The sequence below is a fragment of the Lemur catta genome, chromosome 4 (genome assembly GCF_020740605.2).
Source record: "Lemur catta isolate mLemCat1 chromosome 4, mLemCat1.pri, whole genome shotgun sequence".
Classification (NCBI taxonomy): domain Eukaryota; kingdom Metazoa; phylum Chordata; class Mammalia; order Primates; family Lemuridae; genus Lemur; species Lemur catta.
Window position 1 is genome coordinate 47,058,382 of NC_059131.1, and position 21,267 is coordinate 47,079,648.

The 21,267-nt window shown below is 35.2% G+C and overlaps 1 protein-coding gene across 3 annotated transcripts in view; it reads right to left on the reverse strand.

The window, feature by feature from the left end:
- The window catches only part of USP34 (ubiquitin specific peptidase 34), a 221,669-nt gene that overhangs the window by 44,915 nt on the left and 155,487 nt on the right, over positions 1-21,267 (reverse strand). For all 3 annotated transcript variants that reach the window (XM_045549681.1, XM_045549682.1, XM_045549683.1), the window contains exons 44-53: positions 18,194-18,259; positions 16,130-16,276; positions 15,983-16,039; positions 15,815-15,892; positions 15,322-15,416; positions 10,614-10,786; positions 7,423-7,573; positions 5,383-5,461; positions 3,170-3,223; positions 2,963-3,058 (exon numbers count right to left, since the gene is read on the reverse strand). In XM_045549681.1, the coding sequence (XP_045405637.1) occupies positions 2,963-3,058; positions 3,170-3,223; positions 5,383-5,461; positions 7,423-7,573; positions 10,614-10,786; positions 15,322-15,416; positions 15,815-15,892; positions 15,983-16,039; positions 16,130-16,276; positions 18,194-18,259 (996 nt within the window). The remainder of the gene's footprint in view (positions 1-2,962; positions 3,059-3,169; positions 3,224-5,382; positions 5,462-7,422; positions 7,574-10,613; positions 10,787-15,321; positions 15,417-15,814; positions 15,893-15,982; positions 16,040-16,129; positions 16,277-18,193; positions 18,260-21,267) is intronic.

Sequence of the window (21,267 nt, forward strand, 5' to 3'; positions counted from 1 at the left end):
TGAAAGAAGTTCTACTGTGGGTCAAATGCTATCAAACAGTATCGCGTGCTGCAGAGAAATCTGTGGTAGAAGGAAGAGTCAATCGATGTGGCAAACTTCATTGTTGTCATATTTTAAGAAATTGCCACAGCCACCCCAACCTTCAACCACCACCACCCTCATCAGTCACCAAGGCAAGACCTACCACCATCAAAAAGATTAAGACTCACCGAAGGTTCAGATGAATGTCAGCAATTTTTTAGCAGTGAAGTATCTTAAAATTAATGTATATATTTGGTTTTTAGACATAATGCTATTGTATACTTTACAGACTACAGTAGAATATAAACATAACTTTTATATGTACTGGAAAACCAAAAAATTACTTGCTTTATTGCTACATTTGCTTTATTGTAGTGGCTGGAAGTGAAAATGCCGTATTTCCCAGGTATGCCTATATATAGTTAGTTCAGTCTGTTTTTCTTCTTGTAGTAGGGCAAAGGTCTGGAATTCCCTTTTGTTACAATGTGAATCAGTGGTTTTCAAAGAATGTTTGGAGAACTCTTGGGGTTCCTGTGACCATTTTAGGGGGTTAGGGCAAAACAATTTTCTTAGTAATACTATGGTGTCATCTGCCCTTTTAAACTCTTATTTTTCATGAGTGTACAATGAAGTTTTCCCAGAGGCTACATGATGAATGAGATCAGAACAAACTGGAAGCAGAAGCTGTTAGGAGAATCCAACTGTTTTCCTTTAAACTAGATATTAAAAAAAGATGTGCAAAAATGTAAAATAGAACTACTTTTCTCACTGAATTATTTTGTTCAGACAAATACATATTATTTACAAAATATAATGTTAGCATATAATGGGTTTATTTTTACATGAATTAAAAGTTTTTTGCAAAAATTTGGATGGAACCGGAGACCACTCTCCTAAGTGAAGTATCTCAAGACTGGAAAAACAAACATCACATGTACTCATTATTAAACTGGACATAACCAACGAACACACATATGCACAAAGGGAAGTAAAACTTAGTAGAAATCAAGCAGGGGGGAGGGGGAGGAGGGGAGGGGCAAAAACCTACCTAATGGGTACAATGAACACTATTTGGGTGATGAACAAACCTATAGCCATGTCAGGCACTACAAAAGCAATCCATGTAACCAAAAACATTCGTACCCACTTAATATTTTGAAAATAAAGAAAAATCAGATAGCTATACGACAAAGTTTTTAAAATTTGTATAATTTATATAATACATACAATATACTGTTAGAGATAACCACATTAAAACCCACATTAAAAAAAAAACACACCTCTTTAAGGTCCTCGATAACTTTTAAGAATATAAAGGAGTCCTGAGACCAAGAAATTTGAGAACCACTGATATAAATAAACAATATACATCATTAAGCTTTTACGTAAAATTTCATTTTACTTCACAAGTGGTCTGGTTGTTATAATATATATTGTTGAGTTCTCATATAAAGCAAGGTCTAGATTTGTCTGAATATTTTAGGAGTCTTCCATATAACAAATGATAATCCATTTAATTACGGTTATGATGGTCGTTGAGATAAACTTTTGTACAAACAGGTAAGCTTAACAGCTTCAAATCTAATGAACCATCTATAATTAGTAGTATCTAATTCTGCTAATAAATCTAATTTAAGGAATTGAAAAAAGAAAATATTCTTGGCTTTTTACAATTAACATATGGGTAGGCAAGATACCAGTTAAAAGTAATTGGGGAACAAAATTCAGTCAGTTTTAAGACATGATCCCAACAGTACAAAAAAAAATTTTTTTTTATTCAGACAGTAAAAGCTGAATTGTCTTGATGGAAAAATACATTTTTATCAGGTACCCCTTTGTAGAGAAGATTTACTTTTTATACTTCTGGATGACTGAGTTCATAACATTGACACAACACACATTGTGTTGTTTACTTAATTAATACTATTATCACTTATTAAATTATGAAACCTTCATTACTACAAACGAGATACTTTTTTTTGCCCCGATGCAGGACCTTGTTCTGTCATCTGGGCTAGAGCGCAGTGGCATCATCATAGCTTACTGCAACCTCAAACTCCTGGGCTCAAGCAATCCTCCTGTCTCAGCTTCCTGAGTAGCTGGGACTACAGGCACTCCACACAATGTCTGGCTAATCTTTAAAGATGGGGTCTTGCCATGTTGCCCAGGCTGGCCTCAAACTCCTGGGCTCAAGTGATGCTCCTGCCTTGGCCTCCCAAAGTGTTTGGATTATAGGTGTGAGCCACTGAGCTTGGCTCCTTTTTAATAAATAAAATATATTTGTTTATATATTTTTAGAGACAGAGTCTTTTTCTGTCACCCAGGCTGGAATGCAGTGGTACAATCATATCTCATCGCAGCCTTGAACTCCTGGGCTCAAGAGATCCTCATGCCTCAGCCTCCTGAGAGGCTGCAACTACAGGTACATCCCACCATACCCAGCTATATTTTAAATTTTTTTGTAGAGATTAGGTTCACTAAATTGCCCAGGCTTGTCTTGAACTCCTGGCCTCCTGAAGCGCTGGGATTACAGGCAGGAGCCAGTGTACCCCACCTAAAACACATTTAAAATGCATTTGAAATATACTGTATGCTTGAGTGTATGAGTCTGTATCATGAAGAGTAACAGAAAGAATTCTTATATCCCATCACCCAGTCTAAGGAGAATATTACCAACAGCACAAGTTACTTGTGAGCTCAGCCTGATTCCATCAACTTTCACTTTTCTTATTTTTCAGTGCTAATTATTTTCCACTTCCTTTATTCCCATTCATTTTTGATTCACAAAAGTCCTTATTATCAGTATTATCTGTAAATAATCTCAAGGTCTACTGTGGATTATAGATCTTAATGTTATATAGCCTGCTCTTACATTATAGTATTCCTTGCATAAATACTTAGCATACTTTTAAACTGCTGGTCAACTCAAATGAATTCATACCTCTAGTAACTCTGACGAAACATCAAATTTGTATTCTCTGCCATTTTCTTCCTCTGGTTCCATGCGTTTGTAAAACAGCATATAAGCACTATGTGTCTTTAAGAGGCAAGAAAAAAGTACATTTTCATTTTGACAACATATAACTCCAAAAGTAGACAATGCAGAAGAAAACAGTATGAAATTTTTGTATATGAAAGAAATGATTACCTTTTCAAAAGAAAAATCCATGAATTTATCTGTAACAGAATCATAGGTCTTGGTCTGTTTAAAAAAAAATAAGTTTTATTACTTTAAAAAGTGAGTACACTCAGCTATATCTATATATAAATTATTTCATAAACAGCTTTTCATACTTCATAGTAACTTTGTGAATAGTTTTCAAATAGCATTGTATTCATAAATATCCTATATACTTCACAAATTTGGCGAACATACCCTAGTAGCATACTTGGTATTTTTGTTTGTTTGCTTTATAAATTTTTACTACTTTTTAAGATACAGAATACTATAAAATTGAGACAGAAAATTTTACTATAACAAAGTAAAATAAAGGTATTGTAAGAAAATAGTTAGCCTGGTCCTAATTTTTGTAAATGTGATAAATAAATGGAATTTGAAAACTGAACTTAAACTCTTCATCCTCAGCAACATTATAAATGAGAAAAACAAATCATTTCTTTGGTATGAGGCTAATTTATTTTGAAATCTCAAAATACAACCCACATGTACCTCCACCAATCCTTCACAATCAAAATTTTGAGCCCCATAGTTATAAATTACAGCAGATTAAGGGGATATTTCAGTATACATTTTAAGCAATGCAGCTGATGGGTGACAGCAAAAGAAAATATTAGAAAAAGGTTAACAGTCAACCAAAGACATCACACAACAAAACTGAAGGAAAAGAGTGAAAAAATGATGGAAACAAAAGAAAGAGGCCATGAAGGCATGGGAAACAATCAGTAAAGGTCTAAGATTTGCATGTAAGAAGAAAGAAAGAGTGTTAAGACTAAGGGAAGCTGCAGAAAGTATCATGTGGAGGCAACTGGACATGTGGAATATGAAGAGTTCAGTGGTGGGGCTTCTGAGAACTTGAGGGCTATCTCTTAATAAGCAGGGAGATGAAGATTCTATTGGTAATTCTGAAGAACTCTGAGTATGTTGTGACAGAAAAACAAACAAACAAAAAAACCCACAACCCCAAACCGAAGAGAAGCAGACAAGCAGCATTATGAGCAACAACGTTAAGGGATCAAGGCAGAAATTTTTTAAAACAAAGATTCAAAACATTTTTCCCCCAATGTACTTTACCATAAAATATGTAAAAGAGTAAGAAATAAAATGGACCTGTAATTTGAAAAACAACCTTTCAAGTTAAGAACTTTGCAAAGTTTCTTTTCTTCCTTCCTTTTATTTTTTAAGGAAATGTCCTAGGAATAACATCTACCGATGCAATTGGTTTACTGATAGCTTGAGCAGTAACTAAATACTTATTTCCCTATTCTACTCATTTCCAAATTGTTCACAGTTTAGACTATTATTCCTTTTTCTTTTCCTTTCAGAATAGTAGATAAGAGCACCAAGAACCAATAAGGAAGCCCTTCATTAAAATCAAGAATGTGTATTACTTCTTGGCTTTTTGGCTAAGATCAAGTGTAAAATCCAGAATGTGAATGATTATTTCATAATTAACATGGTTATTAAATTAAAAAATGACTATTTGGGCTTATCTGTGAAATGGAAAAGACTAATACCTTGCTGTGAGAATCAGTAGAGTATTTTAAAAATATCTTTCAGATAATTGGTACTAGGAAAAACTGCCTATGGAGAAATGAAATTATTACAATAATAGTCCAACCTAATTGTCTTCTTTTATGTCCTATTGTCAATTATGTAATAGAGAAGATGTTCTTTGTCTATCCTTATTAACTAGTGTTAACCAGGTTTGCTGCTGTTACAAAAAGCACTAAAAGAACAATTCTTTTTTAAAAAAGACAGACTACCATTGAAGAATGATTCTTTAAAGTTCAGCTCAAGCCAACAATCTTGCCAAAAGTTTTCAGATTAAGTCAGTAAAGAGTAATTTCTTTTTCCTCTAGTCCCATATAATTCAGAGTAAAGAATTTATTCAGTCATAATTCTCACAGCACTGTAATACAACTGATGTACTATTATTTAGCTTTTTATCTGTATGTCTTGTATTCTTAATCACACTGCTGAAGGCAGAAATAATACTTTTAAAATATTTCCTAGTATCTAGTGTATACTGTGAACACACTAAACTTCCAATAAATATCAATTCAATAAATATTAATCATAGCAATAAAAAGAAAGTTAGGTTAGTGACTCTGCTATTTGGATTTTATGATACAACAAAGAACTTAGTCACAAACCACTTACAATTTCTAAATATAACTTACTGTCATCTCTCCACCAAAACATTCAGAGGCAAGTTGAGCAGAATCAAAAGGTTTTACCTCAGCGTCATTAAAAAGATACCTAAAATAAAGCATATAGTATTGATCAAGTATGTATGTACTGAATGTCTCTGTATTGTGTATATTTTTAAATTGGAACTATAACTTTATAACATAGTAATAGTTATAACCACCTTAAAATCTAAAAGATCCATTACAAGCCAGGATTTACAAAAGAACTCATAAAAACAAGGAATAAAAAGTTTGCTTAGGCCAGGCACGGTGGCTCACGCCTGTAATCCTAGCACTCTGGGAGGCCGAGGCGGGTGGATCGCTCGAGGTCAGGAGTTCGTAGACCAGCCTGAGCAAGAGCGAGACCCCGTCTCTACTAAAAATAGAAACAAATTAGCTAGCCAACTAAAATATATATAGAAAAAATTAGCTGGGCATGGTGGCGCATGCTTATAGTCCCAGCTACTCGGGAGGCTGAGGCAGTAGGATTGCTTAAGCCCAGGAGTTTGAGGTTGCTGTGAGCTAGACTGATGCCAGGGCACTCACTCTAGCCAGGGCAACAAAGCAACACTCTGTCTCAAAAAAAAAAAAAAAAAAAAAGTTTGCTTAAATATAACATGGAAAGATACCAGATAGGAAACATTAAGAAATGTGATGTAATCTTAGCACTCCCGGAGGCTGAGGTCAGGAGTTCGAGACCAGCCTGAGCAAGAGCAAGACCCTATCTCTACTAAAAATAAAAATAAATTAGATAAGCAACTAAAAACAGAAAAAAGAATTAGCTGGGCATGGTGACACATGCCTGTAGTCCCAGCTACTTGTGAGGCTGAGGCAGGAGGATTGCTTGAGCCCAGGAGTTTAAGGTTGCTGTGAGCTAGGCTGATGCCACGGCACTGTAGCCCAGGCAAACTATCAAACATAAAGGTACTATTTCAAATGTAAGACCAAAAAAAGATACAAAATATATTTATGTGGGGGGGTGTAAAAAATATGCTTATGAAAATATATTGAAATGGATAAAAAAAGTAAAAGACATCACAGACATGATGGCTGAAGCAGTGAGAAATAATTCAATAACACGATTCTGCTAACTGCAAATCAATCAACAATTATACATTTTCTCAAAGCCATATTCCCAACCCTTAGAATACAGTCCCTACTACACACCAGGCCCTACCTAACATCTTAAGACCAAAAAAATAGCTATTGGGGACTCATCTAATGACTTCCAACTTGATAAAAAATGATAAAAATAATGTGTGTGGCCGGGCGCGGTGGCTCACACCTGTAATCCTAGCACTCTGGGAGGCCGAGGCGGGCGGATTGTTTGAGCTCAGGAGTTCGAGACCAGCCTGAGCAAGAGCGAGACCCCGTCTCTACTAAAAACAGAAAGAAATTATACGGACAGCTAAAAATATATATATAGAAAAAATAAGCCGGGCATGGTGGCGCATGCCTGTAGTCCCAGCTGCTCGGGAGGCTGAGGCAGGAGGACTGCTTGAGCCCAGGAGTTTGAGGTTGCTGTGAGCTACGCTGACGCCACAGCACTCACTCTAGCCCCAGCAACAGAGTGAGACTCTGTCTCAAAAAAAAATAATAATAATAATGTGTGTGGGAGGGAAAAGGTAAGGTGGAGCATGTAGGTAACTTCTAACTGGCACATATAAGGACTTTGTGATCACCCAATAGAAGATATTCAGTACACAGCTCTTGAATGAATGAAAAAATAAGGTAAGATTTGGAATACTGTCTATGAATTTCCTAAAGTTGTATGCAGAAATTTGTGTGTTCATTTTTCTGAGGAAAGCATTGAAATTCTCAAGAGTTCAGAGATATCTAAGTTGAAGAAATGATTCATACTGTCCTTTGAAAGTCACCTTCATTTATAAATTTTGTCTGTCCTTTTTCCTACTTTTATAGAAAGATTTTATAAAAATAAAAATACATCTAAAGAGAAAACTAGCACAAACTTACACCTTAAAAACAAAAAAAGTTTTTAAAAATCCAAGGAAAAAAATATTTTAAACTCACCATTTGTTGTTTTTATAAGCATGTGGGTTAACTATATCTCTGATGAAGCTATAATAGTGCCCACCATCTGCTGTTCCTGTGTGAACTGTCACTCCTATCAAGTCATACTCATAGCTTTCTGTGTCTTTTGAATGATCAACTTCCTTAAAACCTGAAATAATTTACATAAAATGGAAATAATTTTGAAAACCATGCAGTGACATCTTAGGATCACTTTTTTATAATTTATGTACAGAATTAGGCACAGATACTTTATATATTAAGTAGGTACAAAACAACTTCATCTATTAGTCATTTACCATCCATGGCCTACTATAATACTATAAAGAATATATCATACAAATCACTAGAAAAACAAACATGTTAGGGCATAATTATAGACAACCTCAATATAATGCATAAATACAAAATATCTTTTTATTTAATCTGACTAGTCTTTTGAAATAGGTAGTATAAAATGCTTCATTCAATTTCTCTTTATTAGGAGCAAGCAAACACGAGACCTGAAAAGGCATTAGCACATTTCTGTCTTTTAGTCTCATGTTAAGGAAAATGGAGCACTATACTGGCAGCATGTTGCCAAATGTACATCAGTTAATAGAAAACACTTATGGGCCGGGCGCGGTGGCTCACGCCTATAATCCTATCACTCTGGGAGGCCAAGACGGGTGGATCACTCAAGGTCAGGAGTTCAAGACCAGCCTGAGCAAGTGCGAGACCCCGTCTCTACTAAAAATAGAAAGAAATGATCTGGCCAACTAAAATATATATACAGAAAAAATTAGCCAGGCATGGTGGCGCATGCCTGTAGTCCCAGCTGCTCGGGAGGCTGAGGCAGGAGGATTGCTTAAGCCCAGGAGTTTGAGGTTGCTGTGAGCTAGGCTGATGCCACAGCACTCACTCTAGCCTGGGCAACAAAGCGAGACTCTGTCTCAAAAAAAAAAAAAAGAAAACACTTATGTATTAGGAGCTTTGTGTAGACACAAACAAAATAAATAAAACACGTACTTCCCATCCCAGAAGATTTAAACTCTAAAGATAACCAAAGATACTAAGGAAAAAATTACAGAATGATCTAATAAGTTTGAAGATATAAGATTTATGATCTGTATTCCTACCACCATATAGAAAGGAAAAAGTGGAACCAGGAGCAAGGAAATGACAGCAGATTTGGTTGACGTTGAGTGTACAGTCTAACTGGAAAAGGAAGTGACAATTAGGGGAAGTGGAGAAAACGGCTGACAGTGGTTAAGGAGCGTAGACATGCGTATGTAGACAGTGTTAGGATCTGAATCCCAGCATCACTTGTGACCTATAACAAAATTCCTTTATTTTGCCATAAATTTCTGCTACCTCTCCACATGGAAATACTATAAAAAATACAATGAAGCACAGCTGTTGGGAAGTCCTGCTGTAATTTTTCAAATGGTTTAATAAGAGGTCTGAAAAGTAGGCTTTATATTCAATGCCCACTTCTTACTTTCACCTGTCATCTCCACAAGGCCACCATTTTCTGCAACTTATAAACATACTCAAAGCTTAAGTATAAAAATTCCCTCCATTAACTCTGTACTCATTTATAGCTACAGTCACCATCTTCTTTCCTCTCTTCAAAGAAAGAGTATGTTCTTCTCTTGAAAGTATAGCTTGCATTCATTGTTCACTCCTCTCATCTCCCATTTAGTGAAAGTAAAAAGATTTACTGGATACTAATTAAGTGCCAGGCACCAGAGTTAAAGATTAAAACATGGTTCTCTTTTCTAAAGTTTTGCTTATAGTATAGTGGTTTCTTCAAACCTTTAAAATTTCAATCTGTAGAACTTTTTATACAAATAAAACATTGCCAGCACCCTTATCTTTATGTAAAATGGAACTTACTGCTAAAGAAGAATGAAGAGGCAAGAGGTAAATTCTTTCAATGTTACTCTCTCAACTACTTCCATTCCTTACCCCCCTAGTATTTCAGGTACATATCCAAAGTTTGTAAGCTAGTGGTCTTACGGAAACAACAATTTGGAGGTATTTACTTATGAACCAAATGCCATCTAACTCACTGCAATCCGTCTTCCTTCCTATTACAACACTCAAATGAAACTGCTCTGATAAAGATAACCAAAGATGTTCTATATGTTAGATTATTTTCAATCCCATTCTTTTTGGAACTGCTCCTTCTTTAACATCCAGTATGACCACACTCACTCTTTCTTGAGACTTTCTTGAAATACTGACCCTACTCTTGATTCACTCAACTGCTCAAGCCAGAAATCTGAGTCATTCTTGATTCTTCTTCCTCTCTCTAGTAGCAGAACAACTATTAATAAAATGTAAGCTTTAAGGGAACACAGATCATGTTCTTTGTTGTCATTGTATTTCGAATGGTATAAGCTACATAGTGGAAAGATGGTCAGTAACTTTTTATTGGATTCATTTATTCATTCAGTCATTAAGTCTTATTAATTTCATATACTTCTCCCCATTTCTACTGGCAATTTTTCTCACTTGAGCCACCATCTTCTCTGTGTATGGTTTATAAGAATGGCTTCCTCACACTCCTCTCATCATCCTCTAATCTATTTCTAATTCTGTAGCCAGAATAAACTTTTTCAAATGCCCACCTGGTTATGTCAGCTCCTTGTTTAAAACTCTAACGGTTACATGCTGAATAAAGATCAAAATTACTAATTAACATGGCCACTAAATGAAAAGTGTTCTGGCCACTGTCTTTTGCCCATCTCATCAACCAACATCCCTCCACATCTCCACCTAAGAGCTCATCCCTTCTTTTAATCTCTTACTCAAGCTTCATATCTCTGCTTAAGTGTCACCTTCTGGTGAAAGCCCTAATTCCCTCAAACCTGTGATACATTCACTGTGCTATCTGACAACAAATCACACTTATAATTTCTTGTTCAATATAAGACTTACCCAACTAGATTTAAGCTCCACAAGTGACCATGTTTATCTTGTTTACCACAGTGTCTCCAATGTCCAGAATGCCTAGAACATAGTCCTTGCAAATACTGAATATTTATTGGCTAATGGATTGAATGTGCCACATTGTCTTTAAAAACATTCTCCTAAGATTCAATTTAATTTTGTTAACTGTGTAGTTGATTACAACTTTAAATTATGACTACTTTGTTATGGAGACTTACAATAAACATAGATAAGAAAAAGAGATAGAAAATTACCTTCTTTCCTGTCACTCTTTCCCATAAGAAAATCTTCCGTATAGGGCGTCATATCCAAACGTAATGGGAAAGAAAAGTGTGTATTCACTTTTTCTTTCATCATCGTGACCATATTAAATGTATATCTCATAGTATTAAAACTTAGAATGCGAGGTAATTTCTTAAAACATGCCCTGAAAGGCAACAAAAAGTTATTAAAAATTGTCTTTTGAAAATACTTCAGCTGGTTTCATTACATTTATGCTATATCTATTTCAATATTCAATTCAGAATAAATAACAAGTACAGTAGTCCCCCCGTATCCGTAGGGTTTTTGTTCCAAGATCCCCAGTGGATGCCTGAAATTGCAGATGGTACGGAACCCTATATACACTATGTTTTTTCTATACATACCTATGGTAAAGTTTAGTTTATAAATTAGACACAGTAAGATATTAAAAATAATTAATAAAATAGAACAATTATAATAATATACTGTTCACAATTTCATAGACAGATTTGTTCTTACCATAGATCTTAGCAACCTCAGCATAAGATTTTTTTTCTTTCCTTATTAAGTCTAGAACTTTCACCTTTTCACTTAAAGGAAGCACTTTATAGCTTTTCTCTGGCATATCTATTGCCAGCATCATCACTCCACAAAAAGCAAAATCACAGATAGGAGGGACTACTGCAGTATTCTAAATCACACTCTTATTACAACTATATATATTCTTTTGTCTCCCTCTTACATGACACTTTCCACTCTGAAAGGGCTTTTCTATGTCTAGATAAGAAAAATAAAACGTTGTTTCAACAGACTGTGGTAAACACCATAATGAAAATCATAAAGGTTGTTATAAAAGCACAAAAAGGTGTAACATTATCCTCTAGAGCCACGGAGGTCTTTGGTTCAGAGTTTTCTTTTCCTCCTTAAATAATATGATTTTCAGGGAATAATTCTTCCCTGTACATAAGAATCAAAAGACAATTTTTTTAAACCAAGAGTTCAGTTTAAAAAAAAATACGAATTTAGGGAGATAAGGAATGGGGGAAAGACATTATAAGCAGAAAGAATAATAAGTTCCAAAATTCAAAATTTTGGATTATATGGGAGACTGACAAATGATGAGGTTACAAAAGTATAAAAGAGTCAAGTGTGTGTAAAGTTAAGAGTATGAACTTCATCCTGAGAGCTTGGACTAAAACCATGCACTGTGCCCGAGGATAGAAGAGATGAACAGATCTGGGAAGACTGGAGGACAGTAGGTGGAACACAGCAAAGCATTCTGAAGTAAGATGACTTGGGAATCAACAGCATGTCAGCAGAAACTGGTGTTATGGTGGTAGATAAAATTACTCAGGAAGAATGAGTAGATTGAGAAAACCAGAGGTTTGAAGATAGAGCAGAATATGATCCTGTTAAGGATCATAAAATTTTGTTTACTTCTTCAATCGGCCCATTTCTGTTTAACACTAATTATTATGTTATTACAGACATAAAATTATGGTAAGAGCCCAAATGACTGAATAACTACTTTGCCTGGGAGAGATGAAACAAATATTTCAGAAGAACAGCAGAATCTTACTAGCAAAAAGAAGGGAATGTTTCAAGAGATAGGGGGTTAGTTATCTAGAATGGCAGATTTACTCAATAAATTTATTGCTTTCAACTAGGAAGAGACTCTCCAAAAGACTTGAGACAGCCCCTCAATTTTGTTTTAGTGACTCATTTATTATATTCCTCTACAGTAGCTAACTTTTGATTGACTCCATTTTGTGTAAGTCCCTAATTCTTACCCTAAACATATTCTCATCAGATGAGTTTGTCTTCTTCCTGTAACTGCCTGCACAGCTATGTTTTCATTTGATTACGTCCACTACAACTGCTGTCTTGGAAGGAACTACTTTTTTGTTTGTTTGTTTGTTTTTGAGACAGTGTCTCACTCTGTCACCTGGGCTAAAGTGCAGTGGCATCACCATAGCTCACTGCAACCTCAAATTCCTGGGCTCAAGCAATCCTCCTGCCTCAGCCTCCCGAGTAGCTGGGACCACAGGTGCATGTTCCCACGACTGGCTAATTTTCGTATTTTTTGTAGAGATGTGGTTTTGCTCTTGCTCAGGCTGGTCTCAAGCAATCCTCCCGCCTCAGCCTCTCAGCGTGCTAGGATTACTGGCATGAGCCACCACACCCTGCCCCAACTACATTTCTGGGGACTGAGAAAAAGAATACCATTTCTTTCAAATGTGTACTGGCCTAGAAAAACCTTCTCTTAAAATAATTTTAGTATCTTACTGTACGATGGCTTTTCATTTTCTGCCTTCAAACATGCTCAGATATCTTTTATCTAGAAAAACTCTTTGTTTGATCCCAAGGCTCTTTCTAGCCTCGATCTTCCTTGCTGTTTTATATTGCCAAACTTTTTAAATGAATGGTTTATGCTTAATGCCATGTACCCTGACAACCCTGCTTCTATTCATACAACATGACAAAACACACCATACTAAGCTGCCTTCTTGAAAAATCAAATGCTTTTATTCAGCTGTCATTTTCTTTCATCTCTGTGAATTATGTCAATTGAATACCTTCTTGATATTCTCTTCCCAGTTTCTGGGTTACCATTTTATTCTGATTTTCTTTCTTTCCTTGCTTCTTTTCTGTCACATTTTCCTTTGCACTTTTAGATTAGCTTAGCTCTCAGGCCTTTGCAACAGTTATATTCTTTCTCAGGCAGATATTCTGATGACTTCTATCAATCAATTATGCAAATAATCCCCAAATTTGGATCTCGGTCACTTGATGCCATCATATGTGATCAATTTTACTTTCTATTACTGGTCAGTGGAAATCCTCTACTTTATGCAGGCTGGCCCAGTCCTGGATTTCTTACACATTCAAGGGTATTTCTATTTCTTTGTTCCTAATAACTACAAAAGATGCTCTAAATTCAATTTTTACTTGTCATTCAATGTAGAATTAAAATCCTTAGCCAGTTACTCTGCCCAAACCTGCCATCTTATGACTCTTAAGAACCCCTTGCTATAGAAGTTGAGAGGAAGGTGTCTTCAGTTTGGGAGTAGATTATCATACTCCAATAAGTACACAGAGTGGTTAAAAAATAAAAACCTTGGTAAATGAATTAAGATGAATTAAGAGCACAAAAAAAAATCTTAAGTTGTAAAAGTTCTTGAAAGTATGCTAGAAAACTTTTCTAACAACCAATCTATTGATTTTGTACCAATCTATATAATTTTTTAATCTACAAGAATATCCTTTAAACAAAGGATGAGTATTTCAGAGGTTAAAGGAAAAATTTAATCAACGCGAATCACAAAAGAATAAAGAAAATGAAAAGGGACTATAAAATGTTTGACATGTAGTAGTAAAGCAACTAAAGCAATTTTTATTTGAAGATCACTAAATTATTATTTGTCAAGAAATTCTCTAAAAAACTTAAACTGAGGAAGAGTACTTTCGATCAATGTACCAAAACATAAACAACCGAAAATAACAGCAATACATAGAGTGGAAGGGAAAGAAGAACTGGCTTGAACATAGCATAAGAAACTTACACAATACTCTTTAACTCAACAGTTAACTAACTCCTAAATCTGACTCCACCCCAGACCTCTTTCCAAGCTCCAACCATAATAGCCAGCTGCCTACAGGACCTTTCTACACAGATGCCGCTATGAGAATTCAAATTCAACTGGATTAACTATCTACCTGAAATTTGCTCATTTGTATTCCCTATCTTAGGGACTGGCATTAGGAAAATTTCTTTATATATCTGTGCCTCCATGTCTTCACCTGTAAAATGAGGACAATAATAGCATCTACTACAAAGGAATGTCATGAGGATTAACTGAATTAAATCATGTAATGTTCTGAGAACAGTGCTTACTAAATAAAAAATTCTATGGAAAGGTCAGCTATTACAGTAGTCTCTCCTTAGACACAGCTCCGCTTCCCATGGTTTCAGTTACCCATGGCCAAATGCAGTCCAAAATTATTAAATGGAAAATTCCAGAAATAAAAATGCATAAGTTGTCTGCTGTTCTGAGTATTGTGATAAAATCCAGCACCATCCAGCTCAGGACATGAATCATCCCTTTGTCCAGAATATCCACAATGTAGATGCTATCTACTCTTTGGGTCACTTAGTAGATCTCCTGGTTATCAGGTCAACTGTCTCAGTATCACAATGCTTGTGTTCAAGTAACTCTTATTTTACTTAATAATGACACCAAAGTGCAAGAATACTGTGCTTAATTTATAAATTAAACGTTATGGTAGGTTTACACAGAAAAAAACATAGTGTATATAGGGTTCAGTACTATTTGCAGTCTCAGGCATCCACTGTGGGTGTTGGAACACATCTCCCATGGATAAGGGGGAAATACTAACAAGTCACTAAAGCCAGATATCTGAGAGTCAATATAGATAATGAAAATGATCATTGCCCTTACCTTCCATGTCTCTGCTCCTACAAATCTAGACTTTTTGCAAGTTCAGTGATCACTACTTTCTTTCTAGTTCAAGTCAAAATAAATTATAATTCACTAAATGAGTGAAAAGTTGCTGCATTAGAATGATCTCCCAGTAACTGATTTTACCTTAATCACATAATCTTCATAAAAGTTTAATCTTAGTTTTTCCTCACTTTGTCTTTTGCTACCATCGTATGATTTAATCAAAATGATAAAAATTACATTTCAAAAAGCATACCTTTTCTCAGCTCTTACTTTCTTCCCACAATGAGAACAAGTATACATGTTGTCACCTTCTAATGTGTCTTTAATAGTAACTTCATCAAGAGATTCCTATGAATAAAGCCACATTTAAAAGTTTTGCATTATTTACAGCACAGAAACACACAAAAAGCAGCAACTACAATGTGGGCAAAATGCACAGATGAAAATCAATTTAAAAAAAAAAAGTGAATTCTTAATTTTAGTAGAAAGTCATTTTCCCTAATATTAACAAGATTACTCTAGGAATCTTACTAAATTTTTCAAAGGGTTAAGTATTTAAATTTTAATGAGGCAAAAAACCAGCTTTATGGTCTACCTTTAATTGTTATTTGAATAGCACAGCAAGAAGAAAATACATGAAAACATGAAAAAAGTTAATTTCTTTTCAAGGGAACAAACACAAACCTACTATATACATATAGTTAAAAGCATAAGATATTTTAAAAATCATAGACACTATTACTCACATAAATATTCTTCATATCAGCCACCTGGCACCTCACAGTATAAAACTCTTCAGCAGTTTGACTGACGTGTTCACAATCCTGATCAGTAAATAGTCAAAAATTAGCAACTTGTAATAAACAAAAACATAGTAAGATCTCCAAAATGCAAAATATAGGTGTAATACTTACCAAGGATACAACATTGTTTGTAATTACACCTCCAAATAAACTTTTGACGGTATTTTTCTTTAACATAAAACAAACAAAAGTCAGTAATTAAAATGTAGACAAATCTATTCAAATTTCAAAGACACTTTTTAGTATTCTGGTACTAACCAGCTCTGGAGACATTTCTTCGATTTTGGTAATTAAATCAGTAAAAAACTCTGTCATATCTTTCTGCTCCCCAGTATTCAGAGGCTGCTTATCCATGGTATATGTTTTACAGAAAGGTCTAGGATTATATGCTTTGCACTCACTCTCCTGTAAAGGAAAGGGGGAGGGAGGGAAGTTTCTAAGTGTCAAATAAAAATATGAAAATTACTATAGGTTCTTGAATGACTAACAAAAACAACGCCAAAACAGGTAGTAAATATACAAAGAAAGTTTTAAAATGCTCTCTTCTATTTCTTTTTATCTGGTTTACATGGCATTTTCAGTTTAATGGTCTTGGTGGCAGGAGGTTCTTAAATTACCTTAAGAAGTCTGTATTTTTAAGTCTAGGAATTTCTAGGAAGGAATTTGGACTCACATTTGTATTGCAAAGCATAAAATATAAAACTTATGAAGGCTGAGTAAGTTTTTCTAGAGATTGAATTTTAATAGTTTTTAAAATAGTAGTAACTTTCTGGCTTTTCAGCCGCGGCACATGACTTGGTTCAGTGGAGTTCAAGATGCTGGTGAACTTAAGGTCTGATGCTTCAAAGAATCTGTGAAGTTTTTCAAGTGGATAAGGAGTATTTGAATATGTAACCATTGATATATAGAGAATAGAGGCTTTTGCTTTTTTTTTCCCCCCTTTCAGGGTAGTAGCAAGGGTGTATTTATCTGAGAATTTTGTGTGTCTGCCCTGTAGCTGAGTTGGCCCCATAAAGAGTTTCTATAGAATTCAATTCCACTATTTAAAGTAGTTTTTCTATCTACTAGCCTGGTCTAAAACACTAACTATAGTGTTAACACCAAAGAGCAAGTCCTTAATCTTGCTTCACATACTCTACAAAGATATGACTAAGTCTAGTTCTGCAAGTAGGTCAATTTTAGATCATATTAATTCTAACTAGATGATCTATTTTACAACTAAGGCTACTTTATAAATTGTGATTTAACGTACAAAAGTCATTTTTAAATCCCATTCTTTTGACTATTCTGAAGATATGTTTTAGAGGATATTCATAAATATTACTGTTGAGGCATATATATGGCAATAGTGGATTTAATTCTGCCTAAGATTAAAGTATCTCACTTTTAAAAACTTAAAAAAAAAAAGTTTGTCAGTTCAAATGGCATGTTCCAACTCTGTTAAAGGATGATTAAAAATATTAATACAAACAAAGGATGACTAGTAATCTTTAAATTTTGTTTAAAAGACCATTTACTGAATCCTTAACTAAGTATGAGAAGGTGAAAAATACAGTAATAAAAAGGATACAATCCCAATCCACATAATTGCAATAGACAAGACAGGTAACTTCAGTACAAGAGGCAGAAACAACAGAGAGGCATGGTGACTCAGAGACACTCTGGTGAGTTTGTAGAATCTATGGTCTCTCACAGAGGTGAAGACCAAGCAGACTTGTGAAAAATGACAATAGGAAGAAAATGAAAAAGAATGACACAGGCAGGAGTCGCATAAATAACCGCACAAGTGACAAAGCAACAGGGTCAGCTCCAAACAGTGGGCTACAGGGTGAAGCTGGATATGGAGAGGGTAAGAGAGGAGGTTGAAGGGTAGAGGCAAAATCAGATGTATGCCAATGGTGATGAACTTGAATACCATTCTCTTCACAATGAAGAATCACTGAACAGTTTTAAGTGGGGGAGTAATATTATAAGACTTGCTATCTTTTTTTAAAGTTTGATCACTTTTATAGTTTTAGCAATGGGAATGAAGAGGGACAAAGGGAAATCAGAAAGTTCTAGGCATAAAAGGGAGTAACCCTGCGCTGGGAAAAGGACCAGATACAGGGATTCTTTAAAGGACAAATTAACAGAATGTAGCCAACAGAGATGTGACTGTTAAAAGTCATTATGACAAAGAACAGAGGTAACTGACAAATTCAATTTGAATGCTAACAGCATATAGTTAGGACAGAACTAGTACAAATGAACTGTTGTTTAATGCTTTAGCTTTTGTCACAGGGTGTATCTAATTAGTATTCTCTCCAAGACTCTCAAACATACCATTAAATATGTAAACATTTTCTGAAGCTCAAGTAGAGTGGTCTTATGCTTCATATCTTCTGAGTACTGGAAATCAAGAGAAAATTTTCCGTTAAAACATACTGATAGTAGTCAACGAGGCATTCTAACAAAGAAAAATCTTGCAATATGCTAAACACTATATCTATTTTCATTCTTTTAGCTGTACGTAGGAAAAACTGACATACTCTATTTTTTTAGCAGTTATATCATTTAAAAATTGTAATACATTTTTTATTACATAAATACAGCCATCACTATTATATCAGGAACCTAAAGGAAGAGTCTTTAAAAAAAAAATCACTTTCTAAATCAACACTCATTTGGTACAATCCTGATTTATAAGAACGCAAGGATGAAAAACACTTCAGGTGTGCAATCAAGTTGTTTTCCACAAGTAAACCTACACATTAAAAAAATACATTTAATTCCAGTGTGGACTTTCTGATGAAAATAAAAATAAAATAAAATAATACATTTAAGATATTAATAAATGACATCATCATCATCATCTAGTCATATCTAGTGTTTCTGGAACAGTATATTCTTAATATTGAAGAGGAATACTAGCCAAGATCTTTGAAAACCATCTAAATATTCAAATATCAATAACTGAGATTCAGCAATCTTGACAGACTGGCTCAAGACTTAGTACTGAACACTAGCCTTACAAGAGAGATCCATATTAATGCTAGGTTCTTATTAGATATCCTCTACTTCATTCAAGTATTAAAATGAATCTATAAAGTAGGTATTATCTCTACTACAAATTACTACCTGTCACAACTTTGAAGTTATGATAGTCTCGTGGAATAATAAGCCTCCCATGCCAGGAGTATACACTAGTTATTTATGCCAATTTTGTGGAGAGTGCAAGTAATATGGCTCTACTGTTTAAGAGCTTATAACCAAATTGAGGTAAAAAAATATGGACTAAAATAGAGATTTGTCTTGCATATAGTTACTACAAAATTGTACGATATCAACTGTAATATGAATTGAAAAAAGCAAATCAACAAAAATGACAAAAATATCTACAGTATATTCCTGGCATATGGGACACTTATTATCAATAAGATGATGAAAATGGTCACACAGAATGACATTTTCCAACATATGACAGATCTGCTATATGCAAAGTATTACTGCAAAATACAAAAAAGGTCAGGAATAAAGACCTGGATTAAAACTTTTGTTAATGCAGCATAAAACATTAGTTGGCTAAAGAAAAGAAATGCCTGGCCAGGTGTAGCGGCTGATGCCTAAAATCAATCATAGCACTTCTGGAGGCTAAAGTGGGAGGACTACTTGAGGCCAGGAGTTTGAGACCAGCCTGAATAACACAGCAAGATCCCATCTTTACAAAAAACAGAAAAATAAGCTGGGTGTGGCAGCATGTAACTGTAGTCCCAGCCATCTGGGATGCTGTGGTAAGATGACTGCTTAAGCCCAGAAGTTTGAGACTTTAGTGAGCTATGATAACACCACTCACTGTACTCTAGTCTGGGCAACAAATATCCTGTCTTAAAAAAAAAGAAAAAGTCTAAATTCTTTTTTTTTTGAGAGAGTCTCGTTGTGTTGCCTGGGCTAGAGTGAGTGCCGTGGCGTCAGCCTAGCTCACAGCAACCTCAAATTCCTGGGCTTAAGCGATCCTACTGCCTCAGCCTCCCAAGTAGCTGGGACTACAGGCATGTGCCACCATGCCCGGCTAATTTTTTTCTGTATATATATTTTAGTTGGCCAGATAATTTCTTTCTATTTTTTAGTAGAGACGGGGTCTTGCTCTTGCTGAGGCTGGTCTCAAACTCCTGACCTCGAGCAATCCACCCGCCTCGGCCTCCCAGAGTGCTAGGATTACAGGCGTGAGCCACCGCGCCCGGCCTTAAATTCTTTAAAGTCATGCAAAAGCAAGGAAATTTTACTTCATGTGAAATTTCTAAATAAATATACATCCTATATATGTGTATTTATTACTTAAATACCTATTCACACCCATTAGAATGACTATCATCAAAAAAACAAAACAAGAAGTGTTGGCAAGGTTGTAGAAAAATTGAACCCTTATGCCTTGCTGGTAGAATGTAAAACGGTGTTGGAAAACATATGGTGAGGCCGGGCGCGGTGGCTCACGCCTGTAATCCTAGCACTCTGGGAGGCCGAGGCGGGTGGATCGCTCGAGGTCAGGAGTTCGAGACCAGCCTGAGCAAGAGTGAGACCCCGTCTCTACTAAAAATAGAAAGAAATTATCTGGCCAACTAAAACAATACATATATACATACAAAAAATTAGCCGGGCATGGTGGCGCATGCCTGTAGTCCCAGCTACTCGGGAGGCTGAGGCAGTAGGATCGCTTAAGCCCAGGAGTTTGAGGTTGCTGTGAGCTAGGCTGATGCCACAGCACTCACTCTAGCCCGGGCAACAGAGCGAGACTCTGTCTCAAAAAAAAAAAAAAATATGGTGATTCTTCAAAAAAATTAAACACAGAATTACCATATGATCCAACAATTCCACTTATGGGTATATATGCAAAATAAGTTAATGTAGGTTTTCAAACAGATATTTGTATACCCATGTTCATAAGAGCATTATCTAGAATAGCCACAAGGTAGAAGTAACCCAAGTGCCCACTGTCAAATGAAAGAACAAAATGTGGTATGTAAGTAAAAAATGAAATATTACTCAGCCTTAAAAAGGAAGGAAATTCTTACACATGCTACAACATAGATGAACCTTGAAGACATTATGCTATGTAAAATAAGCCACTTGCAGCCAGTCACAAAAGTGTTAACACTGCATCATTCTACTTTCATGAGGTACCTAGAACAGTCAAATTCACAGAGATGGAAAGTAAAATGGTGGTTCCAAGAGGCTAAGGGGAAGGGAAATAGGGAGTTAAGTGTTTAATGGGTACAGAGTTTCAGTTGGGGAAGCTGAAAAAGTTCTGGAGATGTGGTGATCGTTGAAAAACAATGTGAGTATACTTAATGCCACAGAACTGTATGCTTATAAATGGTTGAAATGGTTAATTTTATGTTGCATGTATTTTACCACAATTA